This window comes from Typopeltis vanoorti, chromosome 3 (assembly GCF_054136105.1).
Source record: "Typopeltis vanoorti isolate ZY-2024b chromosome 3, IOZ_Tvanoo_1.0, whole genome shotgun sequence".
Classification (NCBI taxonomy): domain Eukaryota; kingdom Metazoa; phylum Arthropoda; class Arachnida; order Uropygi; family Thelyphonidae; genus Typopeltis; species Typopeltis vanoorti.
Genome location: NC_143551.1, coordinates 5,428,741 through 5,453,559, shown reverse-complemented (window position 1 = coordinate 5,453,559; position 24,819 = coordinate 5,428,741). Strand labels below are relative to the sequence as shown.

General features: G+C 34.6%; 2 protein-coding genes across 2 annotated transcripts in view; both read left to right on the top strand.

The window, feature by feature from the left end:
• Positions 1–782, top strand: part of LOC150107878 (GPI inositol-deacylase-like) — a 208,894-nt gene extending 208,112 nt beyond the window's left edge. The window contains exon 11 of the mRNA XM_090415369.1: positions 687–782. Within this exon, the coding sequence (XP_090271495.1) occupies positions 687–782 (96 nt within the window). The remainder of the gene's footprint in view (positions 1–686) is intronic.
• A 621-nt stretch (positions 783–1,403) lies between these two features.
• The window catches only part of LOC150107877 (GPI inositol-deacylase-like), a 301,804-nt gene continuing 278,388 nt past the window's right edge, over positions 1,404–24,819 (top strand). The window contains exon 1 of the mRNA XM_090415403.1: positions 1,404–1,570. The gene's annotated coding sequence lies outside the window, so the exon portion shown is untranslated. The remainder of the gene's footprint in view (positions 1,571–24,819) is intronic.

Genomic DNA, 24,819 nt, shown 5'->3' with positions numbered 1-24,819 from the left:
TGGTGCAAATGGAATGTTATATTGGACAAAGTATTGTTTATTTTCAAGTTGTAAGTCAACAGTTAGAATTAAATGGAAACAGGGAGATGGTTTGATATAAAATCAGGTGTAAGACAAATATGCATATTATCTCCACTCTTATTCATCATGTTTATAGTCATGCAGTAACCTGTAAAGGTTGTGGCATGACTATAAACAATAAATTACATGGTAATTACAGTAATTAACTGTAATGAAATGAAAGTACACTTCATTTCATTAAAGTTAATTACTGTGGTTATCATGCAATTTGTTGCTTTATGCAGATGTTGTACTCCTAAGCACATCCAGAGCAAATCTCCAGGATTTGCTCTGGTTGGTTTCTAGAGCAGTGTTTTCTGTACTATCTAATCCTTAATTGCCCATCAACGATATTGTTATCATATAAGGTACCCAAAGGTTTCTTGTCATTTTTTGGATGGATTGTTTATTGATATGCTAATGATAATCAGCTTAATCGGTTCCAACATATATTACAAGCTGTAAAATTATTTCTAGTTATTACTCTGACATTATGATTCTTCTCTCTCTCTCTTATTTTATTTATATGCAAAATTGGACGTGACATTTCACTTTTTTAAATTAGCATAGAGGTTTATATTACAGGCATATTCTTAAATTCTATTTTTTTCTCTCTCTCTTAATAGATTATCAAAGATGTAGATTTCCATCAGAATGTATTTCTCCATCATTTTGTAAAACGACCATCAGGAAAACATTTTCGTAAACATCCATCCAGTTAGAATTAAATGGAAACAGGGAGATGGTTTGATATAAAATCAGGTGTAAGACAAATATGCATATTATCTCCACTCTTATTCATCATGTTTATAGTCATGCAGTAACCTGTAAAGGTTGTGGCATGACTATAAACAATAAATTACATGGTAATTACAGTAATTAACTGTAATGAAATGAAAGTACACTTCATTTCATTAAAGTTAATTACTGTGGTTATCATGCAATTTGTTGCTTTATGCAGATGTTGTACTCCTAAGCACATCCAGAGCAAATCTCCAGGATTTGCTCTGGTTGGTTTCTAGAGCAGTGTTTTCTGTACTATCTAATCCTTAATTGCCCATCAACGATATTGTTATCATATAAGGTACCCAAAGGTTTCTTGTCATTTTTTGGATGGATTGTTTATTGATATGCTAATGATAATCAGCTTAATCGGTTCCAACATATATTACAAGCTGTAAAATTATTTCTAGTTATTACTCTGACATTATGATTCTTCTCTCTCTCTCTTATTTTATTTATATGCAAAATTGGACGTGACATTTCACTTTTTTAAATTAGCATAGAGGTTTATATTACAGGCATATTCTTAAATTCTATTTTTTTCTCTCTCTCTTAATAGATTATCAAAGATGTAGATTTCCATCAGAATGTATTTCTCCATCATTTTGTAAAACGACCATCAGGAAAACATTTTCGTAAACATCCATCCATTCTAATTTCTACCTTCACCTCAGCTGGAGAATGGATTAGCGTAGATGAATTGTCTTGGAGATTTACACGAAACAAAGTAATGTACTGCATTCTGTACTTATATACTATCAAAATCACTTTTATGCCACCATTATTTTTATGTCACCTTTATTGTTAAGATTGGGGAAGTTCATCAAAATTTCACAGGCTTCTTTAAATTTCCATTCATACCAGGTTTTTGTATGATGTAATGAGCAAGTACTTTCCCAATCAATTTGGTGTAGGATGTTAAGAGTATGATCTGAGAGGCCTGCTTCACCAAAATTGTTAAATTTAATGTTGTTGGATTCTGATTATGAGAGATTAGAGTAATTATTATTTGGTTCAGAATCTAACATAATCTTCCATCACAAAGGCTAGACTTGTAAATATTATTTAATGTAAACAACTTATTTTACAATTTAATATTCATATAACTACCTTAATTTGGTCTAATATTTAATTATCTATTCAAAGATATATGTATTAATAATGAAAAGACTATTAAATATTATTAAGCTATTTTATTTATTACTATATTAATGTTATAAGAACTTGTATTTGATAATTTAACTGCGCATTAATTGAAATATTAATATTCTTTATTTATTCCTATTTGTAGAAATTTAGTGTTATGCATTACCTCAATTTTATTATATTTTGTTTGGTTGTCATGGAGACATATGTAAGTGAGTGAGCATGTTTTGGAACACCACGTGAGGAGAAGGTTTATTAAAAAGAGTTTTAGAAAGAAATCACGAGAACAATTTAGGCAGGAAGAATGGATATGAAAAGCAATGAATGCTGAAATAATTATTAAGAGAGAGAAAGGAGAGAATTGGCATTAGGTTGGAATCGGAGCATTTGGGAATCACAGTGCGATAATAGCGAGTCGGCAAGTCACTCAAGCAGCTAATAAAGTCTACTAGTCGAGAGGCGGTTAGCTAATAAATTGTAGAATAACAATTATTGCTACGGAAGACAGCTGAATGACTACTAAATAGACTAGCGATATTTGAGTTGAGATTTAATTTCAGGGCCGACCTGTCAAGGACACACAGAATCTTGAAATAAAGCACGGAGTTACTAGAATAGTAGATTTTTTTTTTTTTTAAATAACGAAACCTGTGGTGCATTCATAATTAGAAGAAACACACGTATAAACCACAGTGAAAATTATTTAATTGTAAATATTTCATCCTAAGTATCTTAGGACATCATCAGTACAGTATTTAAACAAAATTAGGAATAACATACAGTTAGGTCGCATGATTACAATAGAATCTCATGAAAACGTGCATGACGTGCTAAAGTAGTACAAAAAAAAAAAAAAAAAGTTAATTATTTAACACAATTTTGTATGATAATTTCCCATACTTTAGGAATAGTAAGAACGTCATTGCGGTTTAGGTTTGGTCTGTGTAGTAGGGCTTCAGAACTTTCTTTGTATAAACGTTCATGTTTAAATAAAGATCTATGTAAAAGTTTAGCCTTTTCCCAATGGATCCTATGGTTTGGATTTTCAATTCCATGTTGAGAGAGGCCAGATTTCTGCGGTTTAAGAAGACGAATGTGGTCTTGATGTTCCGAGATGCGTTTCTGAACAGACCTACCTGTCTGTCCAAAGTAAGATAATTTGCATGAGCATGGAATCTCATAAACACCAGGTAACATCACGGGTGAGAATTTGTCCTTAGGAGAAGGTAATAAGTTGTAAATTTGGTTGATAGGTTTGTAAGTAGTGGCAAAATTGTATTTCTTCATAATTTTAGAAAGACGTTCTGAGATGCCTTTAACGTAAGGTATGGGATCCTATGCACTTCTTCCTGTCTGGTTTGATATATGCAGAAGTGACTGATGATTTTTTGAGTTGTTTTGGGATTATATCCATTTAGGATGGCTGTACTTTTGATAACTTCTAATTCCTGGTTTAAAGATTCTTCAGAGGAGCAGAATTTGTGTGCTCTGGAAACTAGTGATTTAATAATGCCAGATTTCTGAGATGGATGATGAGCAGAAGAATTGTGAATGTAGCGACCTGAGAATGTAGGCTTGCGAAAGACAGACATGGCGATGGAACTGTCTTCTTTTCTTTTGATGTGTAAATCCAAAAAAGAGATACCCTGTGGAGATTCGTTTTCTAACGTAAAGTTAATGCGATGATGAAGAAGGTTAATTTTATCTAGAAACAGTTGTAATTCAGGTTCGGGATGATTCCAGACTGCAAATACGTCATCGACATATCTTAGCCAAATTTTTGGTTTGGGTTCAAAAGTGAATATTTTTTCTTCAAGGTGTTCTAGAAACAAATTTGCTAGGTTTGGTGATAAAGGAGATCCCATTGCTGTTCCTTCCTCTTGCTTGTAAATTTGACCTTTCCAGGTGAAGTAACCTGATGCAATAACAAACTTGAACAATTCAGCTATATCAGACGGAAATTTTTGAGTTAGTAATTCTATTGTTTCTTTATGGAGAATGTTTGTGAAGAGGGAGACAATGTCGAAGCTGATTAACAAATCAGTTTTTGATAGTTGAATGTCTTTAATTTTTATGTGAAACTCAGTAGAATTTTTGATTGAAGAGACTGAGTGGCCTATGTGAGGGCGGAGAAGGTTAGATAAGAATCTTGATAACTTGTACGTTGGACAGCCGATACAGTCTATGACGGGTCTAAGTGGAACATTAGTTTTGTGTAGCTTAGGTAAGCCATAAATTCTAGGCATTCTTGCATGGTATGTCTTAAGTTTTTTGATTGTTTCTTCATCTAAGGAGGAAGTTTCATTAAGTAGCTTATTTAATTTTCTGAGTTGACGATTCGTAGGATCAAAATCCAATTTGGAGTAAGTATTACGATCTCGAAGAAGTAAATTCATTTTTCGGTCATATGAATTGGTATCAAGAACCACAGTGGTATTTCCTTTATCAGCTCTAGTAATGATTAAATTTTTGTTACGTTTTAAGGAAATAACAGCTTTCGATTCCTACGGTGGGATATTTAATTCTGAAGGTTTGGCATTGTAGATCACTTTAGCTACTTCGAAACGAAGTTTGTTGGCTTCACTACTGGAGAGAGGCTTGATGTTTCTTTCTATATTATTTATAAAGTCTAAATATGGGAAACACTTTGGTGAAATCGCAAATGTATGGCCTCTTGCTAGAACATTTAATTCATCTTTTGTTAGTTGACGGTTAGATAAATTGACTACCCATTTTTCCGTTGGTAATTTGTTAGTGATCTTTTTTGATCGATTTAATAGATTAAGGTATTTAATATGTAGAGCACTATTGCTTTTATCAAAAGCTTTTTTTCCTGAATTCTTTGAGACAGTTATAATTAATTGTAGCAATTCTTGATTTAACGTATTTGACAAATCTGTTTCTAGTTCTGTAATATTTAAATTGTTTGTTGCTAGTTCATGCTTAGACACTCGTAACTGATTGAGTAGTAAGGAATGACTTGCTTTTTGATAGATTTTATGGGCACCTGGAGATTTGATGGTTTCTTTCAGTTTTCCAAAGGTTGGAATAAGATTATCACGTCTGCACTTTTTTAAAAAAGATATTCTAGCTCGTAGCTTACCCTGTTTTAATTGCAGTTTTCCTAGTAAGTTTGCCTTCTGCGCTGTCATTTCCCCGTGAAGGAATAAAACTTTTTTTAAATAACGAAACCTGTAGTGCGTTCATAATTAGAAGAAACACACGTATAAACCACAGTGAAAATTATTTAATTGTAAATATTTCATCCTAAGTATCTTAGGACATCATCAGTACAGTATTTAAACAAAACCTAAACCGCAACGATGCTGTTACTATTCCTAAAGTATGGGAAATTATCATACAAAATTGTGTTAAATAATTAACTTTTTTTTTTTTTTTTGTACTACTTTAGCACGTTATGCACGTTTTCATGAGATTCTATTGTAATCATGCGCCCTAACTGTATGTTATTCCTAATTTTGTTTAAATACTGTACTGATGATGTCCTAAGATACTTAGGATGAAATATTTACAATTAAATAATTTTCACTGTGGTTTATACGTGTGTTTCTTCTAATTAGAATAGTAGAGGCTGTAAAATTGAAGTTTACTATTAGCTGTGTTTAGAATTGTAGTGTCTAAAGAATTAATCGAATGCCGGATGGGTGAACAACTGTGCATATAAAACCTCAAGTTAAGGAATTATTGTGTGTTGCCTTATTTCATGAGTGATCAATAGTACTTCATGCAAGAACGTTTGTTTATGTGTATAGTGACCGTGAATTAATTCAGTTAATGCTTTGAAGATTTATTTTAATGAGTGCTGATTATTGTTAAAAGTGTTTACGGTTATAAAAAGTGTTTGTGTATAAGTTGATGAAGGTAGAAGATTATCGGTAAGATTATTCCAACCATTAATATTCCTACACAGAGAAGTGTGTGAGTTTCATCCTAGAATTTCCTTATGTTAACAGTAACTATTGTGAAGATTAGCTGAAGTGTAAATTTAAAAGCGTTTGCTTGTAAAGTGGTGTTACTGAGATTTTATTGTATTTGGAACTTAAGGAACTGTGAGAAGACTGTATTAGAGACAACGAATTTATCATTTTCTGAGTTTGTATGATTGAATTTATCAGAGAGGTTAAAATGTTTGTGATATCTTAATTACTGATTTGAACTTAAGTGTAAAATTTGTGATTCTAAAATTAAATGTTTGTTTTTGTTAATCAAAAGTTGTATTTTGCCTGAATCTCTTTTACTGCACCATTCATTAAATATTCGAACCAAAGCGGGTAAAATAAGTAAGTTAAATATACTCAGCCAGTATGTATAATAACAAGATATAAGAGTAGGGTTGTTAGGAGTTGGTTTACCTTCAATTCTTGAACTAATTCAGATATAAAGTGGCGCAGTCTTTAAATATAAATTTTCTTTATATTTGAATTAGAAATCAACTTACAACTTATTCAGTTGTTTAAGAACATCATAGCGATTAATCGGATCCAAGGTAAAGATTTAGAAGAAGTAGGATCCAACAATGTGTCGTTTGTGCCCTTTTTTTTTTTTTTTTTTTTTTGGATAGGGATTGTACATCCAGTTTCCCCAATATTGTAACAGTGTGGATCTCAATCCACACTGTTACAGTATTGGTTTGGAGTGTGGAGTTGTATTCACTTCACCAAACTAAAATTGTTATTCCAAAGCAAGAAACTGAAATTTTGCATAAAAGTTGTAACTGGTATAGGCCTTTGGTGTGAATCTACATGATTCAACTTGAAATTGTCAAGATAAAATGCATAATTTGCATGGTTTTACTATGCTAAACATAGAAAATAAATATCAGGAAGGTGAAAAGATATAATGGAGGCTATTGAAAAAGCCTACAAATGGAGGAGAGTACTGGAAAAGGAATCAGAGAAGATAGTGGTGACACAAAAACTGTAGATAAAGGTATTCTAGATGTCTGGAGTAAATACTTGGAAAGATTGCTAAGTGAAACTAACAGTGTCAACACAGTGGTAGAAGACTACCAACAGGATTACAGTAAGGATATATTGAGTTGTAAGATATGGTGTACATATTAGATTTAAGTCAAATTAATTTGTGTCATTTGTGTATTTGTAGCTTAGTGATGAATTATTATTATTATTATTATCATTATCATTGGTGTCGAGGCTAGCTGGTGAACGGACGTGCTATCGGAGAGCTCCTGAGAGATTTGTGATTTTTGTTGATTTATTGATGTTTTGGATTCAATTTAATGGACTTAAGTGTGTAATTTTGGTATATTATTGGAGCTTTATTAGCGTGGTTAGTGTACTAAAGTGTTTTATAACATAATCTATGTCGGGAAGTCGCCGCTAGATGAATTCGTAATGTGTAGTGTTCGTGCAAGCTAAAAATGATACTTATCCAGATAAGATAAGTATCATTTTTAGTTATCGATACAAATTACTTAATATTGTGCAGTTTTGTTTTGTTTGCCTTGCATATTTTAGTGCGTCTGTTTTTGGTGTGTTATAACGTATAATTTGACAAAACACGTTACAAATAAGTATGGCACCTGTGCGAAGGAAAATGGCAGCCAGTAATGATGGTTCGCCATCCTTATCAAAGAACAGTAGTATAAAAGAAATGAGTCAGTGTACTAGCTGTGAAATGTACGCTTTGCGGAGTGCGGTCGGAGTGTGGTTAGATGATAATAAAGGATTGAATGTGTGTAGAAAATGTAGGGAGAATGAGGAATTGAAGTGTATTTCGGATCGTGAGTGTGATATTTTTGTCAACCTTCAGAATGAAGGAAATAGGGATATGACAAGAAACGGCAAGGTTGTACATGAAAATTGTGAGAGTGTGAATGATAGTATAAATGGTTTCTCAGAGAATAAAAAAGATGAGATAGATGCATTGAGTGAGATCGCGTTGTTGAATAGTGCGATAGAAAGAGCAAAACAGCAGCTAGAGTGCATGAACAAAAGTAGACTGAATGAACGAACCAATAATAAAAGGTATGACAGAAAAAATAGACGTATGAATGTGAACATGAACAAAATGAAGGATAGAGTGCTGTATGGAGACTCGTTAGTACGAGGTGTGTTAGTAGAGGATTTGACAAAATCGTACCAACCTGGTGCGACCATAAAGGACGTAACTGAGTCTATTAGATAGCAAAAGGAAAGGGTGAAAGAAATGATTGTTGTGGCAGGTACGAATGATTTGAAAGGAGATAAAATGGAAATGATAGAAGACCTGAATGAATTGTTTGATGTAGCAAAAGAAAAGAGTGAGAGAGTTAGAATGATTAGTCTTTTGCCACGGTATGACAGTGAAATGTTTAAAAGGAGGGCCATAATTGCGAATGACTTTATGCGTGGGTTATGTATGACGAGTGGTGTGGAATTTGTGGATGTGTGGAGTGAGTTTGATGGGCGAAAGGATCTATGTAAGATGGATGGCTTGCATTTGAATGGTTACGATGTAAGAAGACTTGAGAAAGTGTTGCTGAATGTAGTGGATGTGCAAATTCAGGGAAACTAGATTTGTTAAGTGGGGGGGGGGAATAGATATACAGTCCTTATGGAGGCATTTGAATGTAAGAATGAATATAATATGCCAGAGCAAATAAGGACAACAAATCTTAGGGGGATAGTTAATATAAGGCATCAAGGTAGGGTTGGGGCTAATGGGGGTCTTAAATTCATGTACACTAATACTAGGAGTATTAGGAACAAGAAGGAAGAGTTTTTGGGCGTGGTTGGCACTTCCAGACCACAGGTTATAGGTATTAGTGAAACATGGCTGACTGTAGATGATATAACTAGTGGGATTGAATGTGATGGGTATAGTGTGTTCAGGAATGACAGAGAGAATAAAATGGGGGGAGGAGTATTGTTGATGATAGCTGATGAGCTCCAGCCAAGGAGAATAGAAGTTGAATTGCAGGATAGAGAAAAGAGCACATTTGAGGCCATTTGGTGTGAGATTGTGGCTAGCAGAACTAAATATACAATTGGGTGCTGCTATAGACCAGGTGATGGAAAAGATGGTGGTGACAGTATGCATAAGCAAAAAGAAGAAATGGGTGGAAGGAGGGTGATTATTATGGGAGATTTCAACTATGGTCGCATTGATTGGAGTGAGGAGAGGACGCACAGAAGTAAGGAACTGGATTTTATGCGGTTATTAAGGGATAACTATCTGCGACAGCATGTAATGGAAAATACTAGGGGTCAGAGAGTGCTTGACCTAGTAATTACATCTGAGGATTTGGCTGTAACAGATATGACCACATTGCCACCAATCGGTGAGAGTGATCATAGGGTCTTAACTTGGGAGGTGGCTAAAGGTGTAGAATTTTCAATTAAGACAGGGTACATGTGGAATTATCGGGCTGGAAAGTATGACAAGCTTAGGGGTTTGATTGGTTCAGTGCCATGGCATGTACAACTGCAAGGACTAGAAGTTGATAGTGCATGGGAAGTAGTTAAGAAGTGCTTGCATGAAGCAATGGCTGACTGTATACCTAGAGTCCGAATAATAAATCAAGTAGGGGTTAAATGGATGAATAACACCATTAAGCTTGAGCTGCAAAAAAAAGAAACAACTATGGAGGGAATTTAAGGAGAAGGGTGACCGGCAGGCACATGAACGGTATAAAGCGCAGGCCAGAAGGGTGACGAGTGTGGTAAGAAAAGCAAAAAAGGATTACGAAAGAACATTGGCCATGCAGGCTAAAGAGAATCCTAAACAGTTTTTTAGATATGTAGCAAGTAAAAGGAAAAATGTACATGGCAGATTGATTTTAAAGAATGCCGATGGTAGGGAGGTAACTGAATCAGTTGAGATAGTTGAGTTACTGAGTGAGCACTTTGCAAGAGTATATCATCCAGGTGGTGACATTGCAGAAACGAATAAACCAGTAGATTATACGGGAATTGTGGTTAATGAAGTGGAAGTGAGTAGTCTATTGCATAACCTCAATGTCAATACATCTGTGGGATTGGATGGTATACCAGCTCGTGTTGTACGAGAAGCAGCTAAAGAATTGTCAGTACCCTTGACCATTTTGTTTAATTTGAGTCTCGGGTCTGGGTTAGTCCCGAGCGGGTGGAAAGAGGGGAAAATAGTTCCACTGCAATAGTTCCACTAGAGACCACAGATATGAGAGTTCTGAGAAAGATTAATGGAGTGAATCGATGAGGATGTTAGGAAAGAAGTTGCCATTGTTAGCATTCAGTAATGTGTTAGCAAAGCTAATCTCTGATGGTATGGTCACTTAAACAGAATGGCAGAGGAAGGATTAGCAAAACAAGTGTTTTTTTGCCAGGATGTCAGAAAAAAGACCCAGATGAAGATCAAGATGTAAGTGGATTGATATAGTAAAAAGTGCCTTAACCATGCTACCTGAATGAGTTAGCCGATCTCATACGGAGGTAGCAGGGTTTTTTCTCCCAGAAACTCGGAGTTTTTCATCTTGCATACAGGCAAATCGGCCCTTCAGAACACAAGCAATTTACAGACAAAAAAAAATACTAGTTGTGGTGGTGGTGGAGATGGGCAGTAAATGGCTTTGATGGAGATGATTGGTAGTAGAGGCTCAGTGTAGTACCATGTTGAGACAGTTTTATAATTGTTGTCCTCCTGCTATGAGTCCTCGGACTCCTTGGAGGTGTCATGAATAATAATAATAAAAAGACAATAATATAAGATATGATAATGTTGGAGACTGACAGATAACAGATTAATTTGGAAAATTGTTGATTGGAAGGTAATAATGCTGTTACTTTTTCATGTAGTACTCATAATATCCTGTACTTGCCTTGAAGGTATATATCAGGAATTTGATGATTATGAAAATTTAGTAATTTTCAAAATTACTAAAATTTTGATGTCTTTGATGAATTAAAGTTAATCCAATCTTGTTGACTGCTGTACTTTCATGAAGTTTGAGTAGGTCCTGCATCTAAATCTGTTTTGTATACCTCAGTTGGTTTTGGTTGCCTTGCCTGAAATGTTTCTGAAGTCAAGGCTATCAGTCTGTGTGTTTATTGAACTTTTATGAAGGAAGTCTAGTTAGTCTGCTGTAATCATATTCTCTGCCTATACCTGAGTTTGGTGATCCTATTAATAGTCCTGAATGTATCTCCTCTCCATCAGAATGGAAGAAACTATTTAAGTCATTGTGTGTATATTGACAAATTTGATATAATGTACCTACCTACCTTGATGTGCATGCCACAGGCTGATGTGACCATGTTAGCACAGTGTGAATAAAACCATGCTACCTGAATGTAGATCCTAATTAACCTCTCGAATACAATAACCACTCCAGAGATACAAATTAGTGTATGATGGGCTATTTTTGTGCCTCTACCTCTTTAATAATAAGAGGAAGGAAACCAATTATCTTGATTTCTTTCCTCTCTTTAGGAGCCGTGTGTTGTGTTGAGATTGAAGTTGATCAACCAAGTTAGAGGTACTGCTTATTTTTATTATTATTATTTTTGATTTTTAAATTTTTTTGTGTATTCTTATTTGCCCCCCCCACACACACACACATCTTCAGCACTGCTCTGTTTGAACATCCCTCACCATAGAGTCCTCATATAGTGCTATATCTTTCCAGCCTCTGTTATTCATGCTGAACTTCTCTTTCACCTGCAGCTTCCTTTTTATACTTTCAATCCATTATCTGGATTCCATATCTCACTTTGTACCTGCCTTAATTCCTTCCTCATCCTCACCAGTTAACTTCTAATACCCTTACCCATTTTCACATCTGTCACATAAAATTTATCACTCTTTCTTTGTTACTCAGTCTTTTTGCTTTATTTTATTTACTCATTTTTCTTACCAATCCCCACTTCTTTATATTCTTTGTTTTCTTTTGAAAGGTTAATTTTTGATGTTCTTTTTCATTCCCATAAATCCATAATTTCTGTGTAATCCAAACTTTATTTACTCTTGTCTGGTAGCTTAAGTGTTTTTCTGCTGTTACTTTAATAATTTCTTTACCTTTTTGTTCAAAGACTCTGAAGCTGTAAAGAGAGCAAGATTATTTAAGTTTTCTCCCACTGCTCTCTGGTAATTAGATCTTGTTAAGCTATTTTCAGTTTTGAGATGTCTATTTTCCTTTGGTTTTGATGATTTGTTCTATTTCTTTTAAGATTGATTTTTAGTTTGACTGATATAGTTCATGGTCTGTGTCCATGTTTTTAGTGGTTTTGACATTTTGGGATGAATGTTTCCATTTTTTATTGGTGATTATATAGTCTTTGCAGTTTTTAATTTCATTGTTTGGTGATGTCTAGATGTATTTTTACTGTGGCCTATGGTAGAATAAGTATTTGTGATAAATAGTTGATTTATAGGTATTTTTTCTGGGAGAACTCCCATGTTACTCCTCTTAAAAACTATTATTTTTATGGCAATTTTAACTGCTTCTGTTCAGAAGTGCCCCTTTTTTAACGTCATTGGCTTTTTACTCAAGAATTCTTAGGGCATTGCAGATGTATTCTCAGAGACAAATATATCTAGCATAATAGAAGAAAATTCGCATATACCTTTTCTTGGATGTTGTTGCCTGTCTTCTTTCTGCAGTGTGCACACCTCTGCTGTTATGGTGTTGAAAGGGGAGCGGGGTGGGTTGGCAATGTGGGAGAATTAATTTGAAAAAAAAAAAGTTTTTTTATATATAATATATACATATATTATATTTAAGGGTGGGTGGAATGCTTTTTTGTAGGGTGGGAAAAGATGAAAAAGGGGTGCTGAAATTAGAAACTGTTTTTTAGAGGCAGGGGAAGGCTTTATGGGAAAAGGGGGATAGGGTTGATGGGGTGTGAGCCATTTCTACCGCGTGGGTGTTCGTCTGAACTCGTGGAGGAGGAAGTGGATGCTATGTCATGTTGGCTTGGTGTTTCTGCCTTTGTCATGTTATCACCTATTGGTCGGGGTTGTGACCTAATTTTTATGTTGTGGAGCTTCTAACACTCGGAGATTATGTAGGGTTGGTGGACGTTGATTGAGTTTTCGTCACATTTTATGGCTATCATTTCCGATATTCTAAGCATTGTTTCGTTGTCTTGTCTGTCTATTATGATGACCTTGTCGATTTGTGGGGTGTGTTTCTGTTCAAGGGCATGAACTGCTATTTCTGTTTTCCCTGTACTTTGTATTCTATTTTTCTTTTCGATGTTGCGTTTTTTAGTGTTTAAATGTTCTGGAATAGGGATGTTACAGTCACTGAAGGATTCTTGTAGTCTTGCCCATAAAGACTGATGGTAGAACCTATATAGGTGATATCACAGTCTTTTTGGCAGAGAAATTTGTAGACTATGTTGTGATGTTCTAATATTTCTTTGTGTGTGTGTGTGTGTGAGAGAGAAATTTAGTGGGTTTTAGAAGGTTTACCAATTTTCGGTTTGTGGTGAATGCCAGTTTGTAGTCGGTATGTTTGAAAATGTATTTGTAGGCTTTGTATGTGTTCTGGATGTATGACAGTTTGATAACTTTTTGTGTTGGGAAGTTCGTTTTGGTTGTTGGGTTGCTTTGATGGGTTTTTGCTGTCCTGTTTGCATAATTTATTAGTTGTGTGGGATAGTTGCGATTTTTATAAAATCTGTGTTCGTTTTTTTATTTCTGTGTTGAGATAATTATGGTTAGTTGAAAACTTGTAAGCATTTATGAATTGTGATAGGATGACTGATTTTTTAACTGAATATGGATGGTATGACTAGAAATGGAGGTAGTTTCTGATATGCATGGGTTTGTGGTATATTTTCGTGGCTATTTTGTTGTTTTTTCTGATTATTGTCAAGTTTAAGAAATTGATGGATTTGTTCTGTTCGGTTTCTATGGTGAATTTTAGTCTGTTGCTGTAACTGTTAAGGGACACTTGTAGGGTGGCGATGTGTGTTGGTTCTCCAGTGCATAGAATATCGTCCACATATCTGCCATAAAAGGTGATGCTGGGGGCAGGGTAAGGAAGGCTAGAGTAGTAGTGATTCTATGTGTGCTAGGAAAAGTTGATTATTTTGCAAAAATTAATCAAATCCTTCCTTCTCTGATTCATATCTCCATGTCCAAATTTTCCCATTACTATTATTATTACATGACACCTCCAAGGAGTCCAGAGGCTCATCGAGGCAAGGCACCTACTTTACAACCGTCACCACCACTCAATCCACCAACTACACTGAACTGCATCATCTACACCAACACCATCTACTGCCCACTACCACCACCACTAGTATTTTCACATACAAACACAAGCATCCATGCCCACAGCCTTTTGGCTGGAGAGCGGATATGCCAACCATTCGGCCAGACATACTTTTTCATTCTAAATGCTACTTTTCACCCATCTAGCTACAAATGCTGATCCTTAGAATACCATTCACATGTTTAGGGTGGTGCACATAAACCTCCTTAGATTCTCAGCACTGTCCAGAGGAGAGCAATTCGGCTCATAAATGAGTCCTCCCTCACTGTTGGGCATAACACATGGGTGGTAGCTGCCCAACATCCCTTTTCAGTACAACTGCAAACACACCTGCTTCTTTTATTCCATCTACTTCTGTTCTCTGGAACAGAATTCCTCATGAAGTGTTCCCGATAACTACAACCTCCAACTCTTTAAGAAAAATGAAAATTAACTTCTTTCTCAACCAAATACCTGTATCCCACACTTGTCACTAGTGTGCTTAGGTTCTACCTCTCGTGTGCAGGGTTGATTTTAAAAAAAACCTTAAATCATTTGTTCCTGTGAGCACTACCATCACTTTTACGATACTTTTTCTCAATTGCATTTGTTATATCCTTGATTTTTGCTTCCAAAAAATTAAGTACTCTTGATTATCCTATTGCAAATGATATAATTTGTGGAATATCCATACATGATTCTTTTAATTTATCAGTATGTGATTCAAAAAATTACACTAAATAAATATACACAGAATACTTTATTCATAAAAGCAGATATGATCCTGTGTGATCTATATTCTGGCATATGCATGAGCATACAGGGAATGGGAAGTGCATGAGAAAAGTAGATTTCTTAGTCTGTGTCTAGCTGAAGGTGAGGTTGTTATAGTTCTTAGAACAGTAATTCAGCAACATAACTTTGTGTGATACTTAATTTTTCAGAGTATACACCCAAGGAAAATATCTCAAAAAAAAAAAAGTAAACATTACAGATAATTTGACTAAACAATGTATTGTATGATACTTAATTTTTCAGAGTATACACCCAAAGAAAATATCTCAAAAAAAAAAAAAAAAAAGTAAAGATTACAGATAATTTGACTAAACAATGTACATACAAATATACAGTAAGAGCCACTATAGTTACAACAAGTTATCATACATTACTGTGTTTTACAAATATAAACTTGGGTTATCCATGATTTTTAACTATTCATACATTTACTTCACTTTCATAATCAAATCAGGTTAATCAAGAATATACCATATTAATTATGCTTCTCAAATTTATGAAAAATTTCTGAATTTTCAGTCAAAATGAGTGTGCAGTCTTTTTTTATAGCTTACATTACATATACTTCTTTCAATAAGGTACAGGCAACCACAACAAGAGAATACCTTGTACTACTACAGCCTAGATTCTGTTATTTTGTGCATATGCAATGATTGCTGGTATAAATCATATTACTGTAACTCATGGTGAACCAACAGTTGTGATAATTATTTTTGTCAAGTCTATCAAGCTTCATTAAAATCCAGAATATTTCCAAGAAATTCTGAATGAGATGAATTAGAGAAGAATATATTTCTTCTTTTTCTCCTCAACAATATATATGGGAAAATGAAGTCAAAATGATTAAGATGAATTCATATAAAAAACAAATTGCTGGTAATTCATCATAAAAATTATGGAAACAACCACCATGCCAGAGCAAAACCTCAGTTCAATATAAACCAAAACATGTGGTTTATATTAACTGAAGTTCAACTCCAACATGGTAGCCGGTTCCATGGTTTTTAAGTCGAATTCTGATCACTGTGTACCCATGAAGTTTAAAAAAAAAATGATACTGACTTGTTTTACCATATCAAAACATTTCTACAGAAATTCTGTTCTGATTTGCCTTCCTGTGAAGTTTCATTTGTTTTTCACCAGCCATTTGTCACCAATTTTCATTTGAGTAGTCTCATTGTTTACTTTTTTTTTATCTTGTTTCTATAATGATTTTTTTTTTTTTTTTTTTTTACAAAAATCCTTGACTATTTTTATCAGTAGACCCAGGGCTGATGGAAGCGGCATGCGGGTGCCACTACGATGGGGGCGCCACCGCCAGGGAGCGGTTCAAAAGTTAATTTTTAAGAAACAAAATTTTTATCATAAAAACAAAAAATTCTTAGAATGATCAATATTAAAATAAATAAGGCCAGATACACCGAATAAAAATTTAAAAAAAATGTATATTGCTGCCTCTTTGATCAGCCGGCTGTTTACAATTTGCAGCTAGAGCAAGCTAAATGTTTGCCTGCAGAATGTTGTGTCTACTGCAATCTATCTAAAGTGAAACGATGAACGTTTTTTATGCGTAGAAACAAATTTTCGTACAAAGCATTTGTTGCTAGTTAACCAATCATATGGTATGCATCTCAGTAGGCTACTGACAGTAGCGCAGTGACGACTATTAGTTCGTCTCTGTGTCGTGTTGTGTAATAATTTCTTGTGGGTATAAAATAGAAATGAAATCAAAAATTTAAAAAAAAAAGTTATTCGGTGCACAAAATCATAAGCATCATGCTGCAAAAGAAGCAGATATTAAGAAACAAACTGGGGCCCTTAATAAATTTGTTAAAATATTAAAATATTCTGATGCAGATTGTAACTAACTTGATACATCAGAAATCAGAGTTGAAGAACCGTGCACATCATCCAGTTTTCATGAAAGTACTATTGCAACTATTGAACATGATTTTAAGTGAAAAATAGTTAGGATTTAGTCAACTACAACAAGATTTAGTTTAGTTGACCACGAAACTAGCACATTGCTAGTCTCTGTAAATTTAGAAGATCCAGGTGAATGGGGAAATATTGATGAAAAATAACGAGCTGTTTTAATTGAAATGAGGCCTGTTCAAAAGAAAAATATAATATATCCCAGAGATACATATGGTCGTAAATTTTGCGACACGTATTATAATAGAAAAATGGAAAACGGGAGCTCGTGCCAAGAACATGGCTCATTTATTCCGAAACTTTAAATTCTGATTTTTCCTTTTGTTGCAAACTTGTCGCACCTACTGAGTCTTGTAGGTTATAATGATTGGAGAAATGCAAGTACAACTTTACATAGACATGAGACTAGTTTAACTCGCATGAAAAATTTCTTTAAATGGAAGGAACTTGATAAAAATTTAAAAAAAACAAAACTACTGATTTCCAGACTCAAAGCATGTATGAAATGGAAAAGAAACATTGAACGAGTGTTTTAGAATGCTTGATTGAAATTATAAAATTCCTTTGTAGTCGAAATTTAGCTTTTCGCAGATCATCTGATAAATTATATATGATAGTAGTAACGGCAATTTTTTAAAATTAGTCGAAGTGTTTGCTATGTTTGATCCCATTATGGAAACTCATGTTGAAAAAGACCTACAACGAATACAATAGGTTACACTATTAGAGTAAAGACAGTCAAAATGAAATATTGTTAACTTTAAGTAACGCAATCAGGAATACAATTTTATTATAAATTCGAAAATCTAAATATTATTCCATAATTTTAGACTGCACAACTGATGCAAGTAAAACAGACGTAAAAGATTCGAATGGACATGGTTTATGTGCAACAATAATGGAATAGCTGGAAAAATGGAACATTTCCATTGAAGATATGCGAAGTCAAGGGTATGAAAATGGGGCAAATATGAAAGGAAAAAAATATGGGCTCCAAAATTTGCTTTTGAACAAAAATCCTCGAGCGTTTTATGTGCCATGTGCTGCTCATACTCTAAATTTAATCATTAACGATGCAGCCAAAGTGAATGTAGATACAATTAGTTTCTTTGCAATTATTCAAGAAATATAAAATTTCTTTTCATTCTCTTACAAATGTTGTACAATCTTTTTAAAGTTCGTAAAAAAATTAACATTGAAACAGCTACCACTCAGGAGAGTGGTATGCATGAGGAGTGCTGGGCTGATGGGACAATAGAAAGAGTGGCTTTAGCGATAAAGAGAGGGCATGAAACAGACAAGATGATAGTTATGGTGGGTACGAATGACTTGAGAGGTAGTATAAATCGGGTAGGAAAAGATTTAAGAACATTATTAGATATTGTGAAGAGGAAAAGTGTCAATGGGAGAATAGTGTGCGTGCTGCCTCGTTTTGACAATTACGAGTTAAGTAGACGAGCAATGATAATGAATGATATGATTGCAAGAATGTGCAGAAAAAGAGGTCTGGAGTTTGTTGATGTTTGGAGTGTGTTTGAAGGAAAAAGGCAGTTGTATGCTAGAGATGGACTGCATCTTAACATGGAAGGACATAAGCGATTGAAGGAGTTATTGTTTTCTGAACAGGTTGAAGTTATTGGGCAGGGAAACTAATATTGAAAAGGTTGAGTGTAAGAGAGAGAAACTTTAGCACTGATTGTGTATTTATTGATCCTTATAGGCAGAATAAATTGCAGAAGAGAGGGGATAAAAATCGGCATAGGACTAAGGTAGTTAGTGACTTATATATCAGTTCTAAAGCCGGTACAAGATCTAGAGGGAATCTGCAATTTTTGTATACCAATGCTAGAAGCATTCGAAATAAGAGAGAAGAATTTTTGGCATTAGTCAGTGAAATCTCACCAAAAGTTGTAGGCATTAGTGAAACTTGGCTGTCAGCAGAAGATGTGGTCACTGGAATTGAATGTGAAGGGTACAGTATTTTCAGGGAGGATAGAGAAGATAGAACAGGAGGAGGAGTACTGTTGATGATAGCCGATGTGTTGCAGCCAAAGAAAGTAGTATATCATGATGATAGACATGTGAATGAGAGTTCATTTGAGGCAGTCTGGTGCAAAATAGTGACCAACGCAACCAAATATAGAGTTGGATGCTGCTATAGGCCAGGGAGTACGGGGGAAGATATTGAATTCATGCATCAGCAACTTAGTGCAATGAGTGAAGGCTTAGTGATTATTATGGGGGATTTTAATTATGGTGATATCAATTGGAAGGAGGAAATATCACGTAGCAAAAAGGAAATGGAGTTCATACATCTTCTACGAGATAATTACTTGAAACAGCACGTAACTGAAGGGACACGTGGTGTGAGAGTGTTGGACCTGGTTATTGGTTCAGAGGTTATATGCATTAGTAAGGTGTCCTCGTTACCTCCAGTTGGTGAAAGCGATCATGTGGTATTGACTTGGGAGGTTGCAAAATCTGTGGATTTTTCTATTAAGAAGGGGTATGTACGGAACTACAGGTTAGGCAATTATAACAAGCTTCGGAGTGAGCTTGCAGCCATCCCATGGCAAAACATATTGCAAGGGAAAGATGTTAGCAGTGCTTGGGATAAAATCAGCGGGTATCTGAGGAAAGCAATATCAGATTGTGTCCCTATGGTCAGGAGGTCAAACAAGGCAGGCATTAGATGGATGAGCAGTAGTATCAAGCTTGAACTGCAAAAAAAGAAAATGTTATGGAGAATTTACAAGGAGAAGGGCGATCAGGACACCCATGAGCAGTACAAGGCTCAAGCTAGGAAGGTTACCAGCATAGTAAGAAAAGCTAAATCATATTATGAGAAGACCTTAGCCAAAGAGATCAAGGGTAATCCCAAAGAGTTCTTCCGCTATGTGGCAAGTAAGAGGAAGAATGACTTCAGAAGGATAACCTTAGTGGGTGCTGATGGTATTGAGGTGACAAAATCAGATGTAATAGTCGAGTTACTGAGTGATCACTTCTCAAAAGTCTATCACCCAAGTGAGGATATCTCTATACCTATAGCAATACCTAATGTGAGAATTGAAGCTAAAGAATCAGAGGTATTAAATATATTGCAAAACTTAAATGCAAACACTGCGGTAGGCTTAGATGGAATATCAGCTCGGGTGTTGCGTGAATGTGCAAATGAATTGTCAACCCCTCTTACCTGGATATTTAATTTAAGTTTGAACTCTGGTATGGTCCCTAGGGAGTGGAAGTTAGGCAAAGTGGTTCCTTTGCATAAGGGTGGCTCTAAAACTGCGGTATTGAATTACAGACCAATCACCATCTCAGGAGTAGTGGTAAAAGTATTGGAAAAGTTGGTTAAAGACAAAATTCAAGAATGGGTGGATCAGGATATGATACTCTATAGAGGCCAACATGGTTTTGTTAAAGGTAGATCCTGCCTTAGCAATCTATTAACTATTCATAATAGAATAACATCCAAGTTGGACAAAGGAACTGGCTACACAGTGGTACTTCTGGATTTTGCTAAGGCTTTTGACAGGATACCCCATAGAACACTGTTACGCAAATTGGAGCAGATGGGAATGGATATTAAATTGGTGATATGGATAGGAGAATGGCTCAGGGAGAGATACCATAAGGTGGTGTATGGAGGAGCCGAGTCCAGAATGAGGCAGGTGACCAGTGGTGTACCTCAGGGCTCTGTGCTTGGGCCAATGTTGTTTAATTTGTATATAAATGATATAGGAAACGGCTTAAAGGGAGATATTCAGTTGTTTGCTGATGATGCAAAGTTGTGTAGTGCAATAAAAAATCAAGCTGATGTTGAAAGTTTGCAGGAGGATTTAAATAAGCTGGTAAAATGGGCAAAAGAAAATGGATGTCAGTTCAATGTGGAAAAGTGTAAAGTCATGCATTTTGGGATTAAAAGATTACCAGCTGTGTACTACATCGATGGAAAGGTACTCCAAGAGATTGATGAGGCTAGGGACTTAGGGGTATTGGTAGATAGGGAGATGAAGTTCAGAGGACACATTGCTAAGGTGTCCAAGATTGCACATAGGATTACTTGGTTGTTGAGGAACACACTGACATCCAGAGATAAAGAGGTTATTATTCCCCTTTATAAAGCATTGATACTTCCACATTTGGATTACTGTGCTCAGGTCTGGTCACCTGGATTCCTTGGAGATGAGGAGGCCGTGGAGAGGGTTCAGAGAAGAGTGACCAAGTTGGTGAGTGATATAAAAAATACTCCCTACATTGATAGATTGAGAGCTTGTGGATTGCAGAGATTGGTTGACAGGCGAAGAAGAGGTGATATGATAGAAACATTCAAATTACTAAAAGGTTTTTATAGGATTGATGCAGGGGAAATGTTTCAGCTGTGTGATAGTGATGGAAGAACAAGAGGTCATCTCTGGAAATTAAAGAAGAGTGTGGTTAACAAAGGTGTCAGAACAAGGTTTTTTGCCTGGAGGGTGGTGAATGAGTGGAATTCATTGCCTGACTTAGTTGTGAGCTCTTCGTCTGTAAATGAATTCAAGAAGAGATATGACAGATATTGTTTTGCTAGTTTGGGTCTCCCGCGATGAGTCTACTGACTCCATGGAGATACCCGTAATAATAATAATAATAATAATAATAAAACCCGATTGGAAAGTAAAATTAATGCAATCCGCACTCTACGATATCAGTTAGGAGAAATTTATGATGCACTTTTTGAAATTTTAAATAATAAAAATTTTAATAAAGAAACTCAGCATGACAGCATGATTTACTTAACAGAATAAACCCTGTGAGTAAAATGCTTCAAGACAAAAATATGAACATTACACTTGCTTTAGAATCTATCGAAAACTTGAAAATATTCTTACAAGAGTATCGATCAGATACAAATTTAAAATTCTAAAAACAGCAAAAGAACTGAGTGAAGAGGTGGATGGAGAACAAGAATTTAAAACTGGTACAGAAGTTCGACGACAAAAGAAGACCCGACAATTTGACTACAAGCATCATGACGAAACGTCACAATCGCCAGAAGATAAATTTAGAGTGAATGTGTTTTATACACTTATAGACGTTGCAATGTGTTCGTTAATAGAACGTTTTGAACAACTAAAAACATATTATGATAATTTCAATTTCTTGTATAGATTACTATAAATTAATAACGAAGGTTTATGAAAACATTGTGACGATTTAGAGATTCTCTTGAAAGACTGTGAGAATAAAAACGTAAATGCAATAGAACTATATGACGAGCTATGTGCTTTCCATGATATTTTTCGGAAGGATAATTTATATATTCAAAAGCCCTTTCCATATTCTTAATTTTATTGTGTCCAATAATTTATCTTTCCCTAACTTCAATTGCTTTAAGAATGCTATTAACCTTACCTGTTAGTGTAGCGAGGGGTGAACGTTCCTTTTCCAAGTTGAAATTGAATAAAACCTGCTTAAGAACAAGTATGTCACAAAAAAGGCTTGTTAGTTTGTCGTTAATAGCTATTGAAAATGATATATGTGCGGAATTAAGACCATTATTTCTAATTTTTTAATATGAAATCAAAAACCTTGAAATTTTAATAAAAAAATTTCAACTAAATTTATGTAATTTAATTTATTTTCTGTTATTCTGTAAAGATGTCATTTTTTTGAATACTTATATTAAATGTTCTAATTATTTCTGAATTCTTTTCTTATTTTCTCATCTATTTTGAGTTTCTTTTATTTTTCTGAAAGATAGTTCCACTTATAAAAATTATTAAAAATTTTTTACAAGTTACTAAGAATTTAGTAACTTGTAAAATGCAAGAATTTTTTAAACTTTAGTTCAAATAAATTTTAACTTTAATTAAAATTCATTTTAATTTTGTTAGCGATTCGGGTCAGTGAGAAGGCTAAAATCCCTGTATCATTATATTCAACGTTTAAAGTGAAGTGGCTTTATCAAAATTTGGTTTAACTTTTGAGAATTTTTTGAATATTCTGGTTTTTAACAATTTTCCTGCCTAGGCAACACCCCCAGTCATTACATTTAGTGAACCAACGTGTGGCTGTTCTGTCAAAATTTATTTAAGAAATTTCAAATAATTAAAATTTTTATTATCGTAAAAGAACCACACTCTCCCAGATCGTTACAAGGGCGCTTAGGTAGAAATTGCATGCAGGCGCCAAAGACCCTAGCGCCAGCTGTGAGTAGACCTCAATGGAGTTGACAGACTCTTGCAGCTCTAGCCCCATTAATTTGCACAACTGAATGTAATCTGACAATATTAACTTTCAATTAAATATTTCAAAACTTTATTTCTTCTCTCTCCTTATCAGATGCTTTTCTATGAACAAGTTTCAAGTCATGCTGTAGTTTTATAATTACAGTATCTACACTATATACACATCTGTAAATAACTTGCATGTATTGCTCCTTTCCCATTTTTGTCAACCTCTCAGGTACAGTGATTGCTTTCCTGAATAGGAGGTAAATTTGACACACCTCTCACGATTTATAGGTCCAGAACTTTTCTGAAGGTAGAAAAAAAATGCGTACACAAATCAATACTGTTTAAATACTTTCATAGTCCTCATAAAAATAAGCTGTCAAAATACACATAGAGGGATGTAGTTGGATATGTATAGCAATCAGTATCAGTTGATTTCCTCATGGTTCAAAACGTCAAAAAAATGTACATGTTTTGTCATCAGCATTTGTACAAAGATAACTGAATGTGGGCAGCAAAAGCTACTTTGCCATATGAGTGTTGTCTAAATTTAAACATATATAATTTCACACATCAGAGGTTGCAAAACCAACAGCATATTAATGTGCCATGTCTTGCATATACTAATAACAATTTAATAACACACTGCAATAGCCAGGAATACTTAGTTTAGATACACTACACACATACACACCCACTGATAATGAATTCAAATCTCCAAATATTCCACATAATGAAATTTTTTTTTTCCCTTGATGCAGTTCCCACCGATGACTTGAAATCCTACAGCATATGAAAACAATCATCATATATTTGATACAATTCTCTTATCAGTTTTCATGCCTCAATTATATTCCCTACTTGCTACATACCAAACTCTACTCTGTATGTTTTTTATCTATCCCAGCAGCCAGGTCAATTTTAGTAACCATTCTCTCACTAAAATTGTGATGAATGTACAAGACAGTTATTCTGAGAGAAGTGATTAGGATGGGCATGAAAGGGAAAACGGTGTAGGAGCAAAGATTAAAAAATGTGATGAGGTCTGCAAAGAGAGGCAGCGAAAAGTTAGATAGTTTTTATAATATGAAATGATTAAAACTAACAAGCATGTTGAGAGGAGGGGGAAAAGAGAGAGAGACAGAGGTTATGAAAGAACTATTGCACATGAAAAAAAAGAGAAGAGTAAAGATTGCAACCAGTTGATACACTTTGACGAGTGAATTAAGGCCTGCCCACCCACACAAATGATATTGATATGCTATAATTTCTGCAACCTCTTATTTCTTGGATTGATATACATATATACAGTGGTATCTTGCTAATCTGAACCTCTTTAGTCCAAACCTTCCAGTAATCCGAACTGGGGTTTGAAAGAAAAAAAGTTTTATTTATTACATATTATTATATTGTGTACTATTATTTTTATTTAATAATTATTATTTTAACTATTATTATTTATTTCATTATTATTACAGTACAGTATTTTTTTTTCATACTGTCGATTGTACTGTTATAGTGCAGGTCTATTTTGATTTATTGTGTGTTCACGTTTGCTGTTTGCCTGGGAAGCCGTCGAACCTGAAGCAATTCAAGCGTCATGGAAAAAACTGTGGCCTTCTAGAATTTACCAAGATAAGTATGGTGATACACAAAAAGAGGAAATTCAAAACATGCATGGTT